The sequence below is a fragment of the Semicossyphus pulcher genome, unplaced genomic scaffold (genome assembly GCF_022749685.1).
Source record: "Semicossyphus pulcher isolate SPU_LCO1_2020_fin unplaced genomic scaffold, fSemPul1.0.p SCAF_9, whole genome shotgun sequence".
Classification (NCBI taxonomy): domain Eukaryota; kingdom Metazoa; phylum Chordata; class Actinopteri; order Labriformes; family Labridae; genus Semicossyphus; species Semicossyphus pulcher.
Window position 1 is genome coordinate 27,335,886 of NW_027211770.1, and position 15,566 is coordinate 27,351,451.

Consider the following 15,566-nt stretch of genomic DNA (forward strand, 5'->3'; position numbering starts at 1 on the left):
GAACTGAGGAGCAGAATGTAACAGTATTAAAAATATTGTGACGCTGCGAGTTGCTGCTGCTGCTGTTCTCTGCTTGGTATATTTGGCTTTTAATAGTGATTAAAAAGATAGCAGCGGCATTTTAATGTGGAAGAATGTGGAGCCTCTGAGGGGTTCATTTAGGATCTCACACAATGAAAAAGCTGCAGCCTTGGTTATGCAATAAAGTATATATATGATTGTGGGGAAATAATTCATACCTTAGTGTTTTAAAGAAGGATAATGGCCGCGTTTGGACTCAAATGATGGAGCACAGAGAAGTAGTACAGAAGTGGCATTGTCTTAGAAGAGTAATTAACACATTTCTTCTTTGTTACATGTTCCTTTTATGCAGAGACGTATTAAATCAACAAAACCGCAGCAACTCGAAAAACCCGTTTATGTCAGCACTGCCCACGCATCACCGCACCAATCACGTCCATCATTCAAGGAGGAAGCTGGATGAGGTTTAGTTTTTGACCTTGAGAGCTTTATGAGGGCAGGGTTGAGTTTGTTTGCGTTTGCTCGCAGCAGGTGATGAACTCTCTCTTTTATTTGTCTGTGTTTAAGAGAAGATGGGACTATGTTTTCTGTACAAACTCACAGTCTGTGCTGTGTTACTCTGCACGACACCAGCAGGTAGGTGTCTTCATGAATACCTCGTTTATCTCAGAAGTTGATCAAACCTGAACTGTTTATTCCGACCAAGTAGTCTGATTGGACAAGAGGCCTTTCTTTGCACTCTGTGTATCACTCCGCCTCAGCCAGGTGTTCTGAATACGTTTATTAAAATAAATTAAATTAAAATGTACATGATAAAAACAGCTGATCTGTGGTAACCTGTAGACACAGAGTGCAGGAGAATGTTTGGGTTGCTTGGCAACAACAGTCCAGTTTCAGTTAAGTTGTGGAACTAGTTGAGTTAGTGGAGAAAAAAGTCATCTGTTGTTGATTGTTATTTTTTAACTACTATTTGCTGCTTGTGTAACTGTTGTATAAAAGCAATATCACGCACGCGGTCGTGATGTTGTTCTGAAAATGATCCTGGCTTTGATTTTAGGTATTTAAAGCAAAGCTAAAGACCCGCTTGTTTACTGTTGTGTATGTGTCTTGAGGTTGTTTGTACATTTAAAATAAGTTGTGTTGAAACAGTTTTTTTGATCCATGTAAAGCACTTTGAAAGTGCTTTATGTTTATTGTTATTATCTGCAGCACTCGGACTGTTGCCTCGTGCCTATGACTGAATCACAGCCATGATGATATTCAGAACAACATCTCTCCCTCTCATGTTTTTAAACTTAATCCTACCAAGTGAAGCACCTGCAGAATCCAGAGGTGTTCTCTCTGTCAAATTTTACAGGTGCCTTATTTTATGTTTACACTTTTTTTTTAACCTTTTTTGTGAAACAACTATTTCTAAAAAATTAAATCATTTATTAACTTGTTTTAAAATACCAGATGCAGAGGAGAAAGTTTTACACCCTATTTTCCACAATGTGCTAAATGGACTAAATAGTGCAAAGAGCTTTTACACAACATGTCACATTCACCCTTTTACACACACATTCACACACTGATGGCAGAGGCTATGCAAAGTGCCAATCTCCAATGAGAGTCTAAGCATTCACCCACAGTCACACACCTTTGCCTTCGGGAGCAATCTGGGGCTCAAAGTCGTGCTCAAGGACAATTCGACATGACTGAAGCAGCCCGGGATCGAACCGCCAACCTTACAATTAAAGGTTTGCCTTCATCTGAGCTTCGAATTTGTTTCACTTATTTTTGAAGTTGTATCTGTCGTCATCGATCTTTTCTTTACTGTTTACTCACAACACTTGCAGAGACCGGAAAAGCAGCTGCTTAGCTCCGCCTACCCTCTCTGGCAGACCAACCCCTGCTGGCTGATGGAAAACGCGTCACTAACTGGGCACCGCTTGTTATTTTTTCTGCGAATGTCGCCACAGACACCCAGCCTGTAATACTGCAAATGCAAAGGCTTTCATCAGTGGGCTCAATCACCATTGTGTTACCTCATTCGGCGAGAGATAGAGACCTAACAGACATTTATTTACATTAAAAGTTTGAGATTGTTAATTTAACTCCACAACAAATTATGTTTTAAGATAAAATAAAATATTCTTACAGTGGTTTATTAGGCATTTTCTGTGAATTATGTTGACAGAGTGAGGGTTCTTTAACTCTTTATAACTGTGTTATAATGAATCTGCATTCTGTCTTACAGGTGGATATGTGTATCAGATGATCTACGACTGTGAGTACAGTGATGACCTCTCAGACATGGTCTTCTTTGTGAAAAACGTATTCAACCAGAAGCTCAATAACATCTATGACTCTCGGATTGGGAAGTATGTTGGCTTCGGAGAATACGGCATGAAGAACGCGGCCCATTATAACTCGCAGGCCTGGAAAATGGCGCAAAGAAGAGCTCAAGTGGAGACTCTTTGCAGGTACAATGCAAGATTATTCAGAAGGAGCACACTGGACAGAAAAGGTACGTTTGGCAGGAGACAAGTCTAACAGTTCCACTTTATTGGCTTAATTTGCTTAATTTGAAAAGGGAAACCATTGTTCTCTCCCCGTTCTTTAATTAAATGACTTGAAGAAAACTATTTAGCCCTCGACTCTCTCTTCTGCTCTCTGCCTTGAAGGTCATTGAACTAATTGTGCGCTCTAATCATTTCTCCGCTCCAGTGCCTCCGGTTGTCAGAGTCCGTCAGAGCCAGCCAGCCGACTACGGGGAGCGCTCCATGCTCGAGTGCAGCGTTCTGGGCTTTTTTCCACATGAAGTGAGGGTGAGCTGGCTGAGAGACGGGCTGGAGATCACCACAGATGTGTCGTCCACAGATATCATGGCCAACGGGGACTGGAGCTTCCAGCTTCACTCTTACCTGGAGTTCACACCCAGGAGAGGGGAGAGGGTGAGCTGCATGGTGGACCACAGCAGCCTGCAGCGGAGCCTGGAGGTGGTCTGGGGTAAGGATTAGACAGTGTTAACATTTAGTTGCCATACACATGAGCCATCTGTCTTTTTTACTCACCTGGTTTAACTGCTACTTATGTCGTGTTTGCAAAACATTGAGTCGTACTTAAAATCCATTGTTTTTACCTTCATGCCTACATTTCTGCCAACCCTTCATTCACTCCACTTGTTCCTCCTTAGTCCAGTTTTAATTAACCTCTTAGATGGTTCTCCAAATGTCAAGAAATATCAGAAGAAGAAGAAGAAGAAATCAATTGTTTATGGTTGTTACGTAAGAAGATAAAACTTTATAGCTAACATATTCCCAAACAATCAGACGATAATTCAGCATTCATGTCTTATTGTATGAAAGGCAAAGATTACCATGTTTGAGCCCGGTGAGAATTCACATCATCTTACAACAAAGGTTGTGATTACTCCTCTTATAATGTGTAATGAGGGTTACAACTACTGTAAATAAACAAAGCTACAATATATCAATCAAATTAGTCTTTAAAAATACCTACCAATTGGGGTTGCCTGTCATGTGGTGTCCACGTTTCCAGTGTTTTCAGGCTTTTTGTTTTAAAGATGATTTTTTTGGCTTTTGCCTTTATTATATAGGACAGCTAAAGATAACCAGGAGACAGGAAATGTTGGGAGTAGAGAGTGGGGGATGACATGCACCAAATGATCGGCAGACCGGGAGTCAAACCTGCAATCTATGCGATGAGGACTACAGCCTCTGTACACGGGACGCCTGCTCTACCAACTGAACTAAACCAGTGCTCCATTCAGATCTTTTCTTAACCTATCTTATCTATCGTGATATCACGCGCTGACTACTGCGACTCTCTAATGGCAGGCCTTCCTGCACGCAAATTCAAACCTCTGCAGATGATCCAGAACGCAGCAGCGCGACTGGTCTTCAAACAACCCAAAACAGCCACCACTCCACTGCTCATATCCCTCCACTGGCTCCCAGCTGCCGCTTGCAGCAAATTCAAAACCCTGTTGCTCGCTTACAAAACAGCAAGAAAAACTGCTCCTGCCTACCTGAACGCCCTCAGCCGGGTCTACAGTCCCTTTACGCCTGCGTACTGCCCGTCGCCGTCAGTGTCCGATCACACTTGAAGCTGTTTGTTGGCACTTACTGACTTTGCTCCTTCCTGTCTTGGTCGTTGCTTGTGTTGTATTAAATCTCAGATGTACGTCGCTTTGAGCGTCTGCTAAATGAAATTGAAACATAATGCTCATATGACTTAACATTCCTTATATGAGCCATCCAGCACCCATTCCCTGCCAGGTTGTCTATTGTGCCCCAGAAAGTCACAGAGTTCATGTCACTTTTTAAGACTTGTCTGCCTTTGCTCATTGACTGTCTCATGCCGACCTCTAAATGAACAAAGATCGAAGCTCATTTTACCTTGCCTGCTTTGTCCCTGATTCCAAATATCTACCTGAATTGTTATATGCTCAGCAAAGTCAAACAAAGGGTTGGTTATGGTGATGGTTGTGTATCAATGTGAGATTTCTGTGGGAGAGTACAGGCTGGGAAGTTTAGAAATCGGAGGGGGAAGAAGCAAATATCATCAGAATAAAGCTGAGTATCAGCAGAACCGGTCAGGCCTGATTGAACTTTTGCTAAAGCTATATCGGTTGTTTAGACAATCATCAAGGACTTTCCCAGCTTTAATTTCTGTGGTGCACACCTAATCACAATGTTACCTTTCAGCATTTTTTTTGCTGGCCTTGAAAGGAATTTAATAAGCAATAAATTATGCTGATGTGCTCAAGGAATAAGAATCTGTCACTTCCTGTAGATACCTATCCGCTGGATGCTAAACACCTGAAGATGTCAGTGGGCATCATCTTCTTCTTCATGGGCTTCACCGCAGCTGCAGGTGGAGCATCTTACTACTGGTGGAAAAGGAGGTGCGTGTATGTCAGTGTTTGTATGATGAGATAATTTCTCTTGTTGAGTGTTGATTGAGATTTTGACACACGCCAGACTCCGTGCGTTCACACCGAACGCGAATAGACGTGAATCTGTGGCGAGATTCCAAACAAAGTCAATGCAATGACGCGAGTAGACGCAAATTATCGTCGGGCGGCGCAAATGATGCGAACAATCGGGGCACGAACTTCCGCGGCATATTTGCGTCACGTGGTGTAGAGGAAGCCCATTAACATTGGGATTATCCTGATGCTGTTGGTAACCATGGAGATAAGCCCCACTTCCTCTCCTCCATTCCGGAAGCGAAGGGCGAATATTCACCTGTTATTTAAACGCAAATTTTGATCATAACGTTAGACGAATATTAGCTTCGCATTCGGTGTGAACGCACAGTAAAAATAATGTGGTTTTATGACATTTTCTTCTCATGTTTCAGGTCTGACTTCAGCCCGATAACCCGACAGGATACAAGATCTGCAGAATTATGAGACTCTTCAGGCTCGGGATGAAAACATCAGTAAAACAAGATGAGGATGAGACGTTTTGAAGCCTGTAAAAAGACAATAGGCTCTGCGTTATGCTTGCTTCTGTGCCTGATCTGCAGAAGGAGGAGATAAATGGCATCATTGGGAGATGTCATGCTGTTTTATCATTGAACTGGCACCCAACATGTCAGAGCTCCTCCTTCATCATTTTTATAAACCAAGGACTCAGATGACATGTTATTCTTCACCAAAGTGCCATTAATTGTGACAACTTTGTGACAAGGATTAAGGTTTCAGGGTGTCACCTTGGAATAAAAAAATCATACATCTTTACATATTGTCAATATAATGAGCTGACTTACTGGTTCCATAGCCTCTTAATCCTCTAAGACAGTGTACACTACCTGGTCAGGTAGATCACTGTTACTGTGTAGCTAGTGAAGAAAATGGAGCATTACATAGATAAAGAGACAGTTATTTCCCCTTCAAATGTATAGGAGAGTAAAAGACATAAAAGCTGAGTGGATATTGGACTTAAATGTGTCTCCAAAAGAAAGCTAATGTTGCTCTCTATCCGCTGTATAGCTATTAGCTCGCCCAATGACATCTGGGATAGGCTCTCCGCAACTCTTAACAGGTGTGTAGATAATGGATGGACGAAGTTTGGTGTTCTGTTTTCAGGCTCTTCCATTATATTATTAAGCTCTGACTCACATATCTCAAAGTTAACTTTAATCCCTTGGTTCTGCTCCCTTTTCAAGTTTCAGACAGCTAATGTAGCCCCCTATCTGCTGTACTGCTATTAGCTTATTAGCATAGCTCGATCGATTTAACATCGATTTAAGAGCTGAAATATTTTATGTTTACATCTTTTTACCTCTGATCCCCAGTTGCCGAAAAGTTTTGTCATAGCTTATTGGTAAGTAATATGGTATTAGGTGTAAAGACATGTCAGGTATAACTTTTAAAACTGCGCAGGTTGCGTCAGATCATCAACTTAAAGCAGTATATCAGTGATAAGGGGTGAAAATGTCCAGCCGAAATCAAATAATCCTGTATTCCAACCAACACCTCACTTCGAAATCTTTATATCAATGACTTTATATAAAGATGGACAACGCGTCTCCATCTGCTCCCATTGTACGAAAGTGATGCCAAAATAGCCCCTGTGATGGGCGCTGCCATCTTGCAAGGGTGATGTCATTTGGAGCCAGAGCTGCGCAGTAGAGATCGGCGGATGGCGTAGCCACTTCGGCTAACCAAAACACACACTTAACTTACCGAAGAAACAGCAAGGATCTCGCTGCCTGGCGTGTTTAACAGCAGAACAGCTTCTCTGCGTTGGTCTGAGGTTAACGTTCACAGGTGTGGAAACTTCAATGACTGTAGTGATTGTTTTAGTTACGTTCATCCTCCACTCTGCTACTCCAGAACTGATCGGCTGCAGGAGCCGTATTTGTCAACAGAGCTGTCAATCATAATTTTTACAGCGTCAAATAACTAATTAAAAATAAACGTGTCAGAAAAATGAACACATGGGCATCAATCAGCATGATAAGAACTAACTATAATGACAGAAACCATGTTTGGGAAAATTGTATTTTTAACGTGTATTTTGATTTTATAGTTTGACTCATGTCCCATCTGTTAACATGGAGGAGGCGGGCTTTAAGAGCTATATTGCAGCCAGTCAGCAGGGGGCGATATAGAGGTTTAGGCTTCACTTTTAGGGAGACGTCATGTCGTCCATCTTTTTAAAAAGTCTATGCTTTATATCATTATTCTTACAATACACACAACTATCAATTGCAGGACTTCATAACAGTAAAGGTTCTGTCACTGCTAAACGTATATCCTGAGGGTTACATCTGTAAAAGTAGCACAGACCTGTGTTTTTTTTAATGACGTAATGTAGAAATGTTTACTTTAGTCGCACCGCATGTTGTAAAGTTAAAGATAAAGGAACTATTGGAAGCAGAGCAGAGGCCCTGTGTCTCTGAATTTCAGTGAGAAAAACCCTTTCTTTCCCCAGCTGTTCCTTCCCACACGGCTCTGTGACTCTGTCAATGATTCCTCCTGATACGAGAGGGCTATTTTGGAATTGGCTTGGAAGCTATAAGAGCCTCCAGCCTGAAGCCCTGCTACTTGTTATTTGGCATTTCAGAGTGAAACACTGACTCACTGCTGTCAATATGGCAAGTCTGTTCACCGCCGTGGCCCTGCTGGCCGTGTTGTCCGGTGGCTTCTGTGTGGAGAAAAAGTTTTTGCAGCGAGCCGGCACAGCTTTTAACAGCAGAGAGTACAGATCTGTGCTCACGGTGACCAACGGAGAGCAGTTTGGGAACTGGACCTGGCCGGAGATGTGCCCGGACAACTTCTTCGCTGTTGGCTTCAGTGTCAGGGTAAGTCAGCAGGCAAATCAGATTGGTATCTTCTCCCCTCTATGTTTGTATTCCTCCAAGGAAACACAATGAGGGCCTTTTTTTTTTGGCTAACTTGTCTGCTGCAGCTTCAGATTAATTTCATCTGAATTTTGGGTTGCAATTTCGCAAGTGAGGCCTGTAAATTTTTCCTCCTATTTATATTTGCCTTGTGTTGGGAAGAGAGCTTTAAAGACAGTATGAAGATGGGAAAATTCCTGTAACCAAAAGTCTTTCGATGTACTAGTATCCTGTCCAGGTGTCTTGGAGGGGGCACGTTTCAGCTTAAAAAAAACTCAGGTAGCAGCATAACCCTAAAAGACCTGAGGAAACATTGTCCAAAAATAATCCCATGTCTGTTAACCCATGTGCAGAATTTTAAACTTTCCCATCAATGTTGGCGGCCGCTCTACCAAAAATAAGATAACAGGAAGAAGGAGAACAAGATAACCAGCCAGTTTAACAAGAGCTGCCACTGCTTCTGAGAACTGCTTCATGTTTCCTCAGGTGGAGTCTAACCAGTACGGAGCTGACGACACCGCCCTGAACGGGATCCGCCTCATCTGCGCCAAGGACGACAGCAGGAGCTTCCTGTACTCTGTGGAGTCCCACACCGGCTAGTAAGTTCCAAAGGAACAGTACCACCTTCTGACAAGCTGTGACCAATGACTTTATTAATGCTTTATCGATCAGTTATATGCAACTGATAATCCCACTGACTGGTGTTTATCCAGTCATAAATGTTTGTAAGAACTTTACTAATGCTCATGAGTTTCTACATGTATAATGGAGTTATAATCATCAAATCTGTTTATATATTAATTTCAGTCCGGATGCTCTGTAGCCTTTTTTGTTAATAATAATCATTGTAATCTTTTTCCGTACATGAAGTTATTTATATAGCACCTTCCAAAACAAGATTACAAGGAGAAAAATAAAATATAGATGTAAGAACCGCTACGTCTAGAAACGTATGTTCAGAAAGTCAAATAGAGTAAGTTGCCTAAAATGCCATAAAACAAGTATAAAGTAAAAGTTTGTACTGAATTAGATGATGTTTCTACTCCTCAAAGGTGGTTTCAAACAGTCAACCCAGAACGTGTTCTTCTTAAAGGAGAACTTTGGTATTTATAAGCCAGGGCCCTTTTTTTTTTTTCTACAAATTTGGGTGTTGAAATGACTCATAGGAACAAAAACTTTTGGAGTCGTTCCATGGCCTCTGCCATAGCCGCGGTACAGCTGCAACGGCTGTAACATAATCCCCTGGGGCAATTGCGCCCGATCAAAGTACGTCCACTAAAAGTGCTTGTTTTTGTTGCCGACAGGGTTCGATTGTTACTCCAGGTGTCCGACAATATCACAGAAATTATCCCTGCAAAGATCGTCCTTTTTTTTAAAGAGTCACCAGACACAGAAGTCTCGCTCAAGGAGAAGTCTCGTTCTGAAATCTGGTGAGATGTAACCTGAACAGGACGGTGGAAATGTGAGTTAAAGTTGGAGAGAGATTTTGGTAGAGATTATTGTGCTGGTGGGATTATGTTGCCGCCATTGCGGGCATATCGCGGCTACAGCGGAGGCCATCTATTGGACCAATTCCAAAAGTTTTTGAGTCATAACGACACCCAAATTTGTAAAAATAGCCCAGCTTTAAAAAATACTGAACTTCTCCTTTAAGGCTGCTCAATTGATGTATCAAGTATGAGTAAATGATCACTTTGTGATGTCACAAAGTGCAGCCTTAGCAGGCTTCGGAGAGCTGGCCAATCAGAAGAAAGTGGGCTTGTAGGGGCGGGGTTTCTTAAAGGGACAGAGCTGACTGAGTCGTTTCAGGCAGATGCTCTATGAGGGCCTGCACAGAGCAACAGAAAAGTTTTTTTTAACCCAAATTATGCTAAGCTACTCCACAGGTTTAGATATTTAATGCAACAACTGTCAAACTGTATTTGTTTTCTATTTATCCGCGTACATTTTCCCCATTGATACAGTCATTCATTCATTTAAGGAGCCAGTATTCGGCAGTTAGAACAGTAATGAAGAAATACTTCCCTTCACCCTCGCTGAGCATCTCTGCCACTTACACTGACACGTTTTATTGATGTCTGTCTGCAGCCTTTGTTGCTTTGGCCAGATCAATCTTGTGAATCTTGAGATATCAATGGGACTAACCTGGCTGTCCTGTAAAGGTTAAAGAAGAATTAGATAAATAAAGCAGTTCTTTGAAAGCAGCAGGAAAATGGCTGTCTCCCATGATGTTCAGAGGGCAATTGAAGGCCTCGCTACTGCCAGGTTGCAAATGAGATGTTCAGATGTTGTAATGTGCTGAAATCCCTCCAGTCCTTTTTCCCACATCTTGGCTCTTCTCCTAATTTCTCCCCTCTCACACTCTCATGTATTTCCCATTTTCCTGTCCAGCTTCGGTGACTGGTCCAGCCCCCAGTACTGCCCCAGCGGCGTCCTCACCTCTTTCCAGATCAGCGTGGAGCGACATCAAGGTCTGTTCGGCGACGACACGGCCGCCAACAACATCCGGTTCCGCTGCAGCAGCAACCCGACGCTGGAGGGGTCCGGCACGGAGTGGGGGGAGTACGGCCACTGGAGCGAGACGTGTCACAACGGAGGAATCTGTGGCATTGAGACCAAAATGGAGGAGTACCAGTACGGCCTGGACGACTCCACCCTCAATGATGTGCGCTTCCACTGCTGCGACAAGTATGAGCAGGTAAGACAGAGCACTGAGGGCCTTCACAGACACTTGATGGGTTTATTTGAGAACTGTGAGAACTGTTTTATTCACATAAGTTGTCACCAAACAAAACTGAAATTGCCTGAAAATGTTGAAGATGCTATTCCGAAAATGTAACCCTGATATTTTTATTCTTTAAACCCAAATTTGCAGCAAGATGCAAGAAAATCCAACACTTTTGTCCTCTCTAACGAAGAAAGGTCAAGGTGAAAATTACAACAGGCGAACAGGCAGTGGTGAAAATGTCTTCACCTCCTTTACCAGAGAAAAAACACTACAAAAATCCTCAACAATACATAGAAGTCCTGCAATCAAAGCAACGGTTTTAGACTTTGGTTTCAAAGTGAAGCCAATCTGAAGGGCATTAAAACGGCCCTGTTTTATTGGCGACCAGGGGGCGACTCTACTCTACTGAAAGGAGCCCAATTCTTACTTTTTGATTTATTACCTCAGTTTTCCTGAGGAAGAGTTTAAGGTCTCAATCATGTAGTTTTAGGTCTTCAACAACACAGCAGGATGTTCATTTTGTAACGTATGGTCCCATTTAGAGTAAAACAGACATTACACATTACGGAAGCCCTACAGGGACATGCATCCGTACATTTTATTTACTCCGTTTTCCTGTAATAACAAATTATTTTCTCGACTCATTTATTTATTTTTGATTCACTTGCACCACCGTAACGTCTGCTGATCATAACCCGTATCCCCAGAGTTTAATAAGCACAAAACAAACATAGAAACAGGCTTGACTTACCATATTAATGTGTGCAACAGCAGCATGGCATGTCCTGCTCTGTAACATCACAGTGACCAGCCTGTTGTTTCCCGTCATCACGAGAAAACAAGCTTTGTTATCTCGAGATAACGAGATCACGATAATTACCGGAATTTACTTGTTGATAAGGGAGTAAATAAAATGCATGGATACATGTTCGTTGAGGGCCTCCGTAGGTCGAGCGTGGCTTCCTGTTGACAAATCCCTACAAGTGCAACCTGGTAGGATAGAGATGTTACGCTTTGTGCCCTATCTGTCGTCCCGACATGGTCACTTCTGGCTCCAAAAACAAAAATGGCGACGGTCAAATGCCCAATTTAAGGCTTCAAAATACTCGATACATGTAGAGATATGTTTCTTTCCACCACAGGAAGAAACTAAAACTATACAGGAGGACAAAAATAAATTATTTAAAAGCACTTAATTCTGTTTATTATGTTGCTTTATCTGTTTTTCTCAACAGTGATCAGCAGGTGAACAAGCAGACCTGACCAGTTTGATCCAGTCCGTCTCCAACACCCTGAACTCAAAGATGACAAATAATAAAAAGGAATTTAAATGACTGCTTTCTCTTCATCTCTTATTCAGAGTCTGAAGGCCTTGGCGTGTTTGGTGTCAGTTCCCTCATTTTTCAAAGACTGAAATATAAACAGAGTTATTTGTGAAAGCATCCACTCTCTAAACAAAGTCGAGATGAAGCAGCGTCTCTTCACATCAAGCCCTCGTCTGAAGAGCCACTTTCAACATCATGTCATCATCACCTCATCAACATGAGAGCAGCGTGTTTCCAGACTCTGTTTAATGAACCAATGAGCTTCCAGCAAAGTCATAATAATAAGCGTGAGCAGCAAACAGAGAAGCTGACACAGGCATTTCCCAGAATTCCTGCTGGAACGGAGGTAATTAAGAAATGACAAGAGAGGGGATATTAATTAATTTACAGTTTAAGGCCTGACAAAGGTTGATAAGACACCGATTGGCACACACAGAGGTAATTGTGTTAATTAATCGGTGGGTAGTTAATCTGCAGAGTGTGTGCGGAGGGTTCGGGGAGAGAACTCGAGGACGTTATCAAACATGGCTGTATTGCTTTTTGGAAGATTTTTTCAAGTCAAGGCAAAGTGATTACAGGCTTTAACACGCGGCTACAGAGGGCCTCTCTTTGAATGAAAACACTCAGGCTGACCTCATATCGGAGTTCAAAGTGTCGTAATGCAGTCAGACGCTCAAACGCACTTGTTGGTCTGCTTGAGTAAAGGGATATGTTAATGTTAGCAAGAGGAGGTTTTTGTGAAGAGGGGTGCAGTGGTTAGCGCGGCTGTCTCGGTTCAGATGTTGTAGGCCTCTCTGTGCATGTGTGGGTTCCCTCGGAGTACACCGGCTCCCACAGTCCAAAGACATCCTTGTTAGGTTCATCTGTGACTCTAAATTGCCCGTAGGTGTGAGTGTGAGCATGAAAGGTTGTCTGTCTCTGTGTGTCCGCCCTGTCGATTAGTCCAGAGTGTACCCCGCCTCTCGACCAATGACAGCTGGGATAACCTCCAGCCCCCCTGCGATCCTGAACAGGATAAGCGGTATAGATAATGGATGGATGGATTATTTCCCTCGGAACAATAAACCTCACTAACAGTTGGCCCTCACAGAGATTTACAGAAAATTATAGTTTCCAAAGATACAACAAATATGAGGTTGAATTTAAGAGGGAATGTAAATTTCATATCTACGTTATAAATGTGATACTTTCAGATGTCTTTACATCCTTTTCAACATAAAGGAACGACTTCCATACAGATAGTTGACATTTGATGCTATATAGCAAAGTTTCAGGAGCGGGACCACACCTCAGCCGCGCCTCTTACAGCATTCCTGTAAATTCAAACCCTCCTCCTCCTCTTTCGCTCTTACATTCTGCATTCTCTTTTGCGTTTCTTTCTGTCCTCTGATCCGTTCATCGTGCCCGGGTGCTACAGCGGATTCCCCAGTAAGGCTTCCCCAAAACGCTTACTGCAAGACCTTCGACCTCTCCACACCCAATTGTCATTGTCATCAATCTCATTAATTAATAAATTGTTAAATTGCTTCCTGTTGATGGTGTGGTCCTTGCTGGTGAAGTGATATTCTTACTTTTAGAGTGGGTCAACCTTAAAAAATGCTGGATCCTTCTTCTGACATCACTATGACATCATCAGCGGTTAAATCGCACGTCCCATGTACAGAGGCTGGTCGATGCAGCGGCCCCGGGTTCGTCTCCCACCCTCGTCCCCACTCTCTCCTATCCTATCTACTGTCCTATCTCTCTGAATAAAGGCAATAAAGGCCAAAAAATGGTTGAATTAGACTTACATACAATGCAAGCCGCTGAAGAAATTATACAGATGGTTCAAATGGATTTCCTTTACAATGATGGGGGAAGTTGTGACGGTGCTGAAGCTGAAACTATCACATGTTTGTCATCTTAATTTGGTGAGTATACCAAAGGCATTAGCAATGGCAATTTTTAGTGACAGTTTTTTGTTATTGATCAAAGACTAATCAGCACTAATCTGAGTCCTGTCTATGTTCAGTATCTCACGAGGCCTTTGACAGTCACTAGATGGCAGTGCTGCGTCAAGTCAAATTTGATCCCACATCTCTCCAGAGACTTTTAGGACACGACACATATTCATAAACATCTTAGACTCATTTTATGTGTGCAGTGATTTCTGGATCAATTAATTCAACAGTAAACATCTGGCACAGCCGGCAGCTCCACCTCTTAGTGAACCTCAGAAGCCCTGTGGGCAGAACCCCCGGCTGAACGCTGTTATTGCACCCTGCACCGCAATCATGGAAACAGCACTCGCAGAAAGGAACTTCATTATTTAAAACACGCTAAGCAAGTTGTTGTGCAGTATTACCTTTGGGCCCTCAAGTGGAACCTAAAGGATGTACCGCCCCGGGTCACAAGTTTAATATCCAAACCACAGGCTGGGTGTGTTTCCGACCAGCTCAGCGGCTCGTCGGCGGTCCCCAGTCTGCTAAAGAGCCATTACGGCCTCCCGTGGCGAGCTGAATGGATATGGTGTTTGTGGTTTTGGTTGAAGGCAAAGCCCTCCTCTTAATGACCTCATGCTCCCCTGGGCTCATGATAGATCACACCGGCTGTGTCGACTCAACTGTAAATATACTTGTGTTCATAAACACTGCAGGGTTATTATCACGGTTCCTGGCCTTCCTGGTTTTTTATGTGAAATGTTGTTGCATAGAGGGACAGTTTTGGGGCTGAATGGCCTTGTTTTGATGTAAGGTCGAAATAAATGGTGCTGTTGTGGTGTTCAGGTGTAATAAAGTTGATGTATTCTGAGGTTTCCACAGTCATGAAGGTAATAACCAGATGGAGCGGATTTAAAAAGAAAAACTTATTTTTCTCTTCTCAGAGAAGAAAGCGATTCGGCTCTCCGAGTCTTATTTCCCAGCTGCATTCTGCTTCTTGTTGTGTTTTCACTTTGTTCACTGGACTGAAGGCATCATTTCATCTTTCAGTTACTCTCTGTATTCAAAGGCAGCCTGGACTGTCCTCTTTGTGAACTAAAACACAACATTTCTATCAGAACCTGCCAAAGACAGCTGAAGCACTAATCATTGGGTCTGCTGATTCTGATTGTTGCAGGCAGGAATGCAGAATGTAAGTTTAGGATATGATGGACACATGAAATAAGTTTGTGTTATGTCTGAGGGATCAACCACACACACTGCTTTGCTATTGGTTGAGGCTGCGTCTTTGATGCAAAGGTCGAGAGAGTTGAACTCCATACTAAGCGAAGAATTGGACTTGCAAATGTTTTATTAGCCTTTCTGTTGGCATAAAATGGAAACAAATGGTGCTTTTTCTATGATCTCAGCATTCTTAGACTCAGACAGTTCCCCATAGAGATGCAAAATAACTATTACGTCTTTAATTTTATTGACAAGTGCAAATAATGCTCATTTTCCATAGTCGATTATTGTATCACACCAGTCCGGACGACGACATATTGCATTATCAATATTTTGTCCCACCCCTTCTGAACATCATAGATCTTTCAACAATTGAGCAAATCTTTGGTGTCTCTTGTTTGTACCACATCAATCCTTTCAGCTATATCGTCTGAGACGATAAAGCCTCTGGAGACACCGGTGAACGTGCCCGTCAAGACTTCCTTTTCC

General features: G+C 42.6%; 2 protein-coding genes across 3 annotated transcripts; both read left to right on the top strand.

The window, feature by feature from the left end:
- Positions 1–488: 488 nt before the first annotated feature.
- LOC138584612 (HLA class II histocompatibility antigen, DQ beta 1 chain-like) lies at positions 489–5,942 on the top strand. Of its 2 annotated transcripts, XM_069656887.1 has the most exons (5): positions 490–657; positions 2,261–2,530; positions 2,731–3,012; positions 4,822–4,933; positions 5,392–5,942. In XM_069656887.1, exons 1-5 carry the CDS (start codon positions 594–596, stop codon positions 5,441–5,443), a joined length of 780 nt encoding a protein of 259 aa, XP_069512988.1. In that variant the 5' UTR covers positions 490–593; the 3' UTR covers positions 5,444–5,942. The 2 variants fall into 2 exon arrangements, with proteins under 2 accessions (XP_069512989.1, XP_069512988.1); XM_069656888.1 differs by lacking the exon at positions 4,822–4,933 and having other exon boundaries at positions 489–657.
- A 1,584-nt stretch (positions 5,943–7,526) lies between these two features.
- Positions 7,527–11,930, top strand: LOC138584613 (vitelline membrane outer layer protein 1-like). The gene is made up of 4 exons (XM_069656889.1): positions 7,527–7,842; positions 8,368–8,480; positions 10,273–10,579; positions 11,845–11,930. Exons 1-4 carry the CDS (start codon positions 7,633–7,635, stop codon positions 11,845–11,847), a joined length of 633 nt encoding a protein of 210 aa, XP_069512990.1. The 5' UTR covers positions 7,527–7,632; the 3' UTR covers positions 11,848–11,930.
- The last annotated feature ends 3,636 nt before the right edge of the window (positions 11,931–15,566 follow it).

What these genes read in the sequence shown, in the direction of transcription:
- LOC138584612 (XM_069656887.1), top strand. Translation starts at nt 594, where the DNA reads ATGGGACTATGTTTTCTGTACAAACTCACAGTCTGTGCTGTGTTACTC. An exon ending in ACTCTGCACGACACCAGCAG is followed by an intron (nt 658 to 2,260) that starts GTAGGTGTCTTC and finishes TCTGTCTTACAG; the next exon opens with GTGGATATGTGTATCAGATG. An exon ending in GAGCCTGGAGGTGGTCTGGG is followed by an intron (nt 3,013 to 4,821) that starts GTAAGGATTAGA and finishes CACTTCCTGTAG; the next exon opens with ATACCTATCCGCTGGATGCT.
- LOC138584613 (XM_069656889.1), top strand. Translation starts at nt 7,633, where the DNA reads ATGGCAAGTCTGTTCACCGCCGTGGCCCTGCTGGCCGTGTTGTCCGGT. An exon ending in CTGTTGGCTTCAGTGTCAGG is followed by an intron (nt 7,843 to 8,367) that starts GTAAGTCAGCAG and finishes ATGTTTCCTCAG; the next exon opens with GTGGAGTCTAACCAGTACGG. An exon ending in GTGGAGTCCCACACCGGCTA is followed by an intron (nt 8,481 to 10,272) that starts GTAAGTTCCAAA and finishes TTTCCTGTCCAG; the next exon opens with CTTCGGTGACTGGTCCAGCC.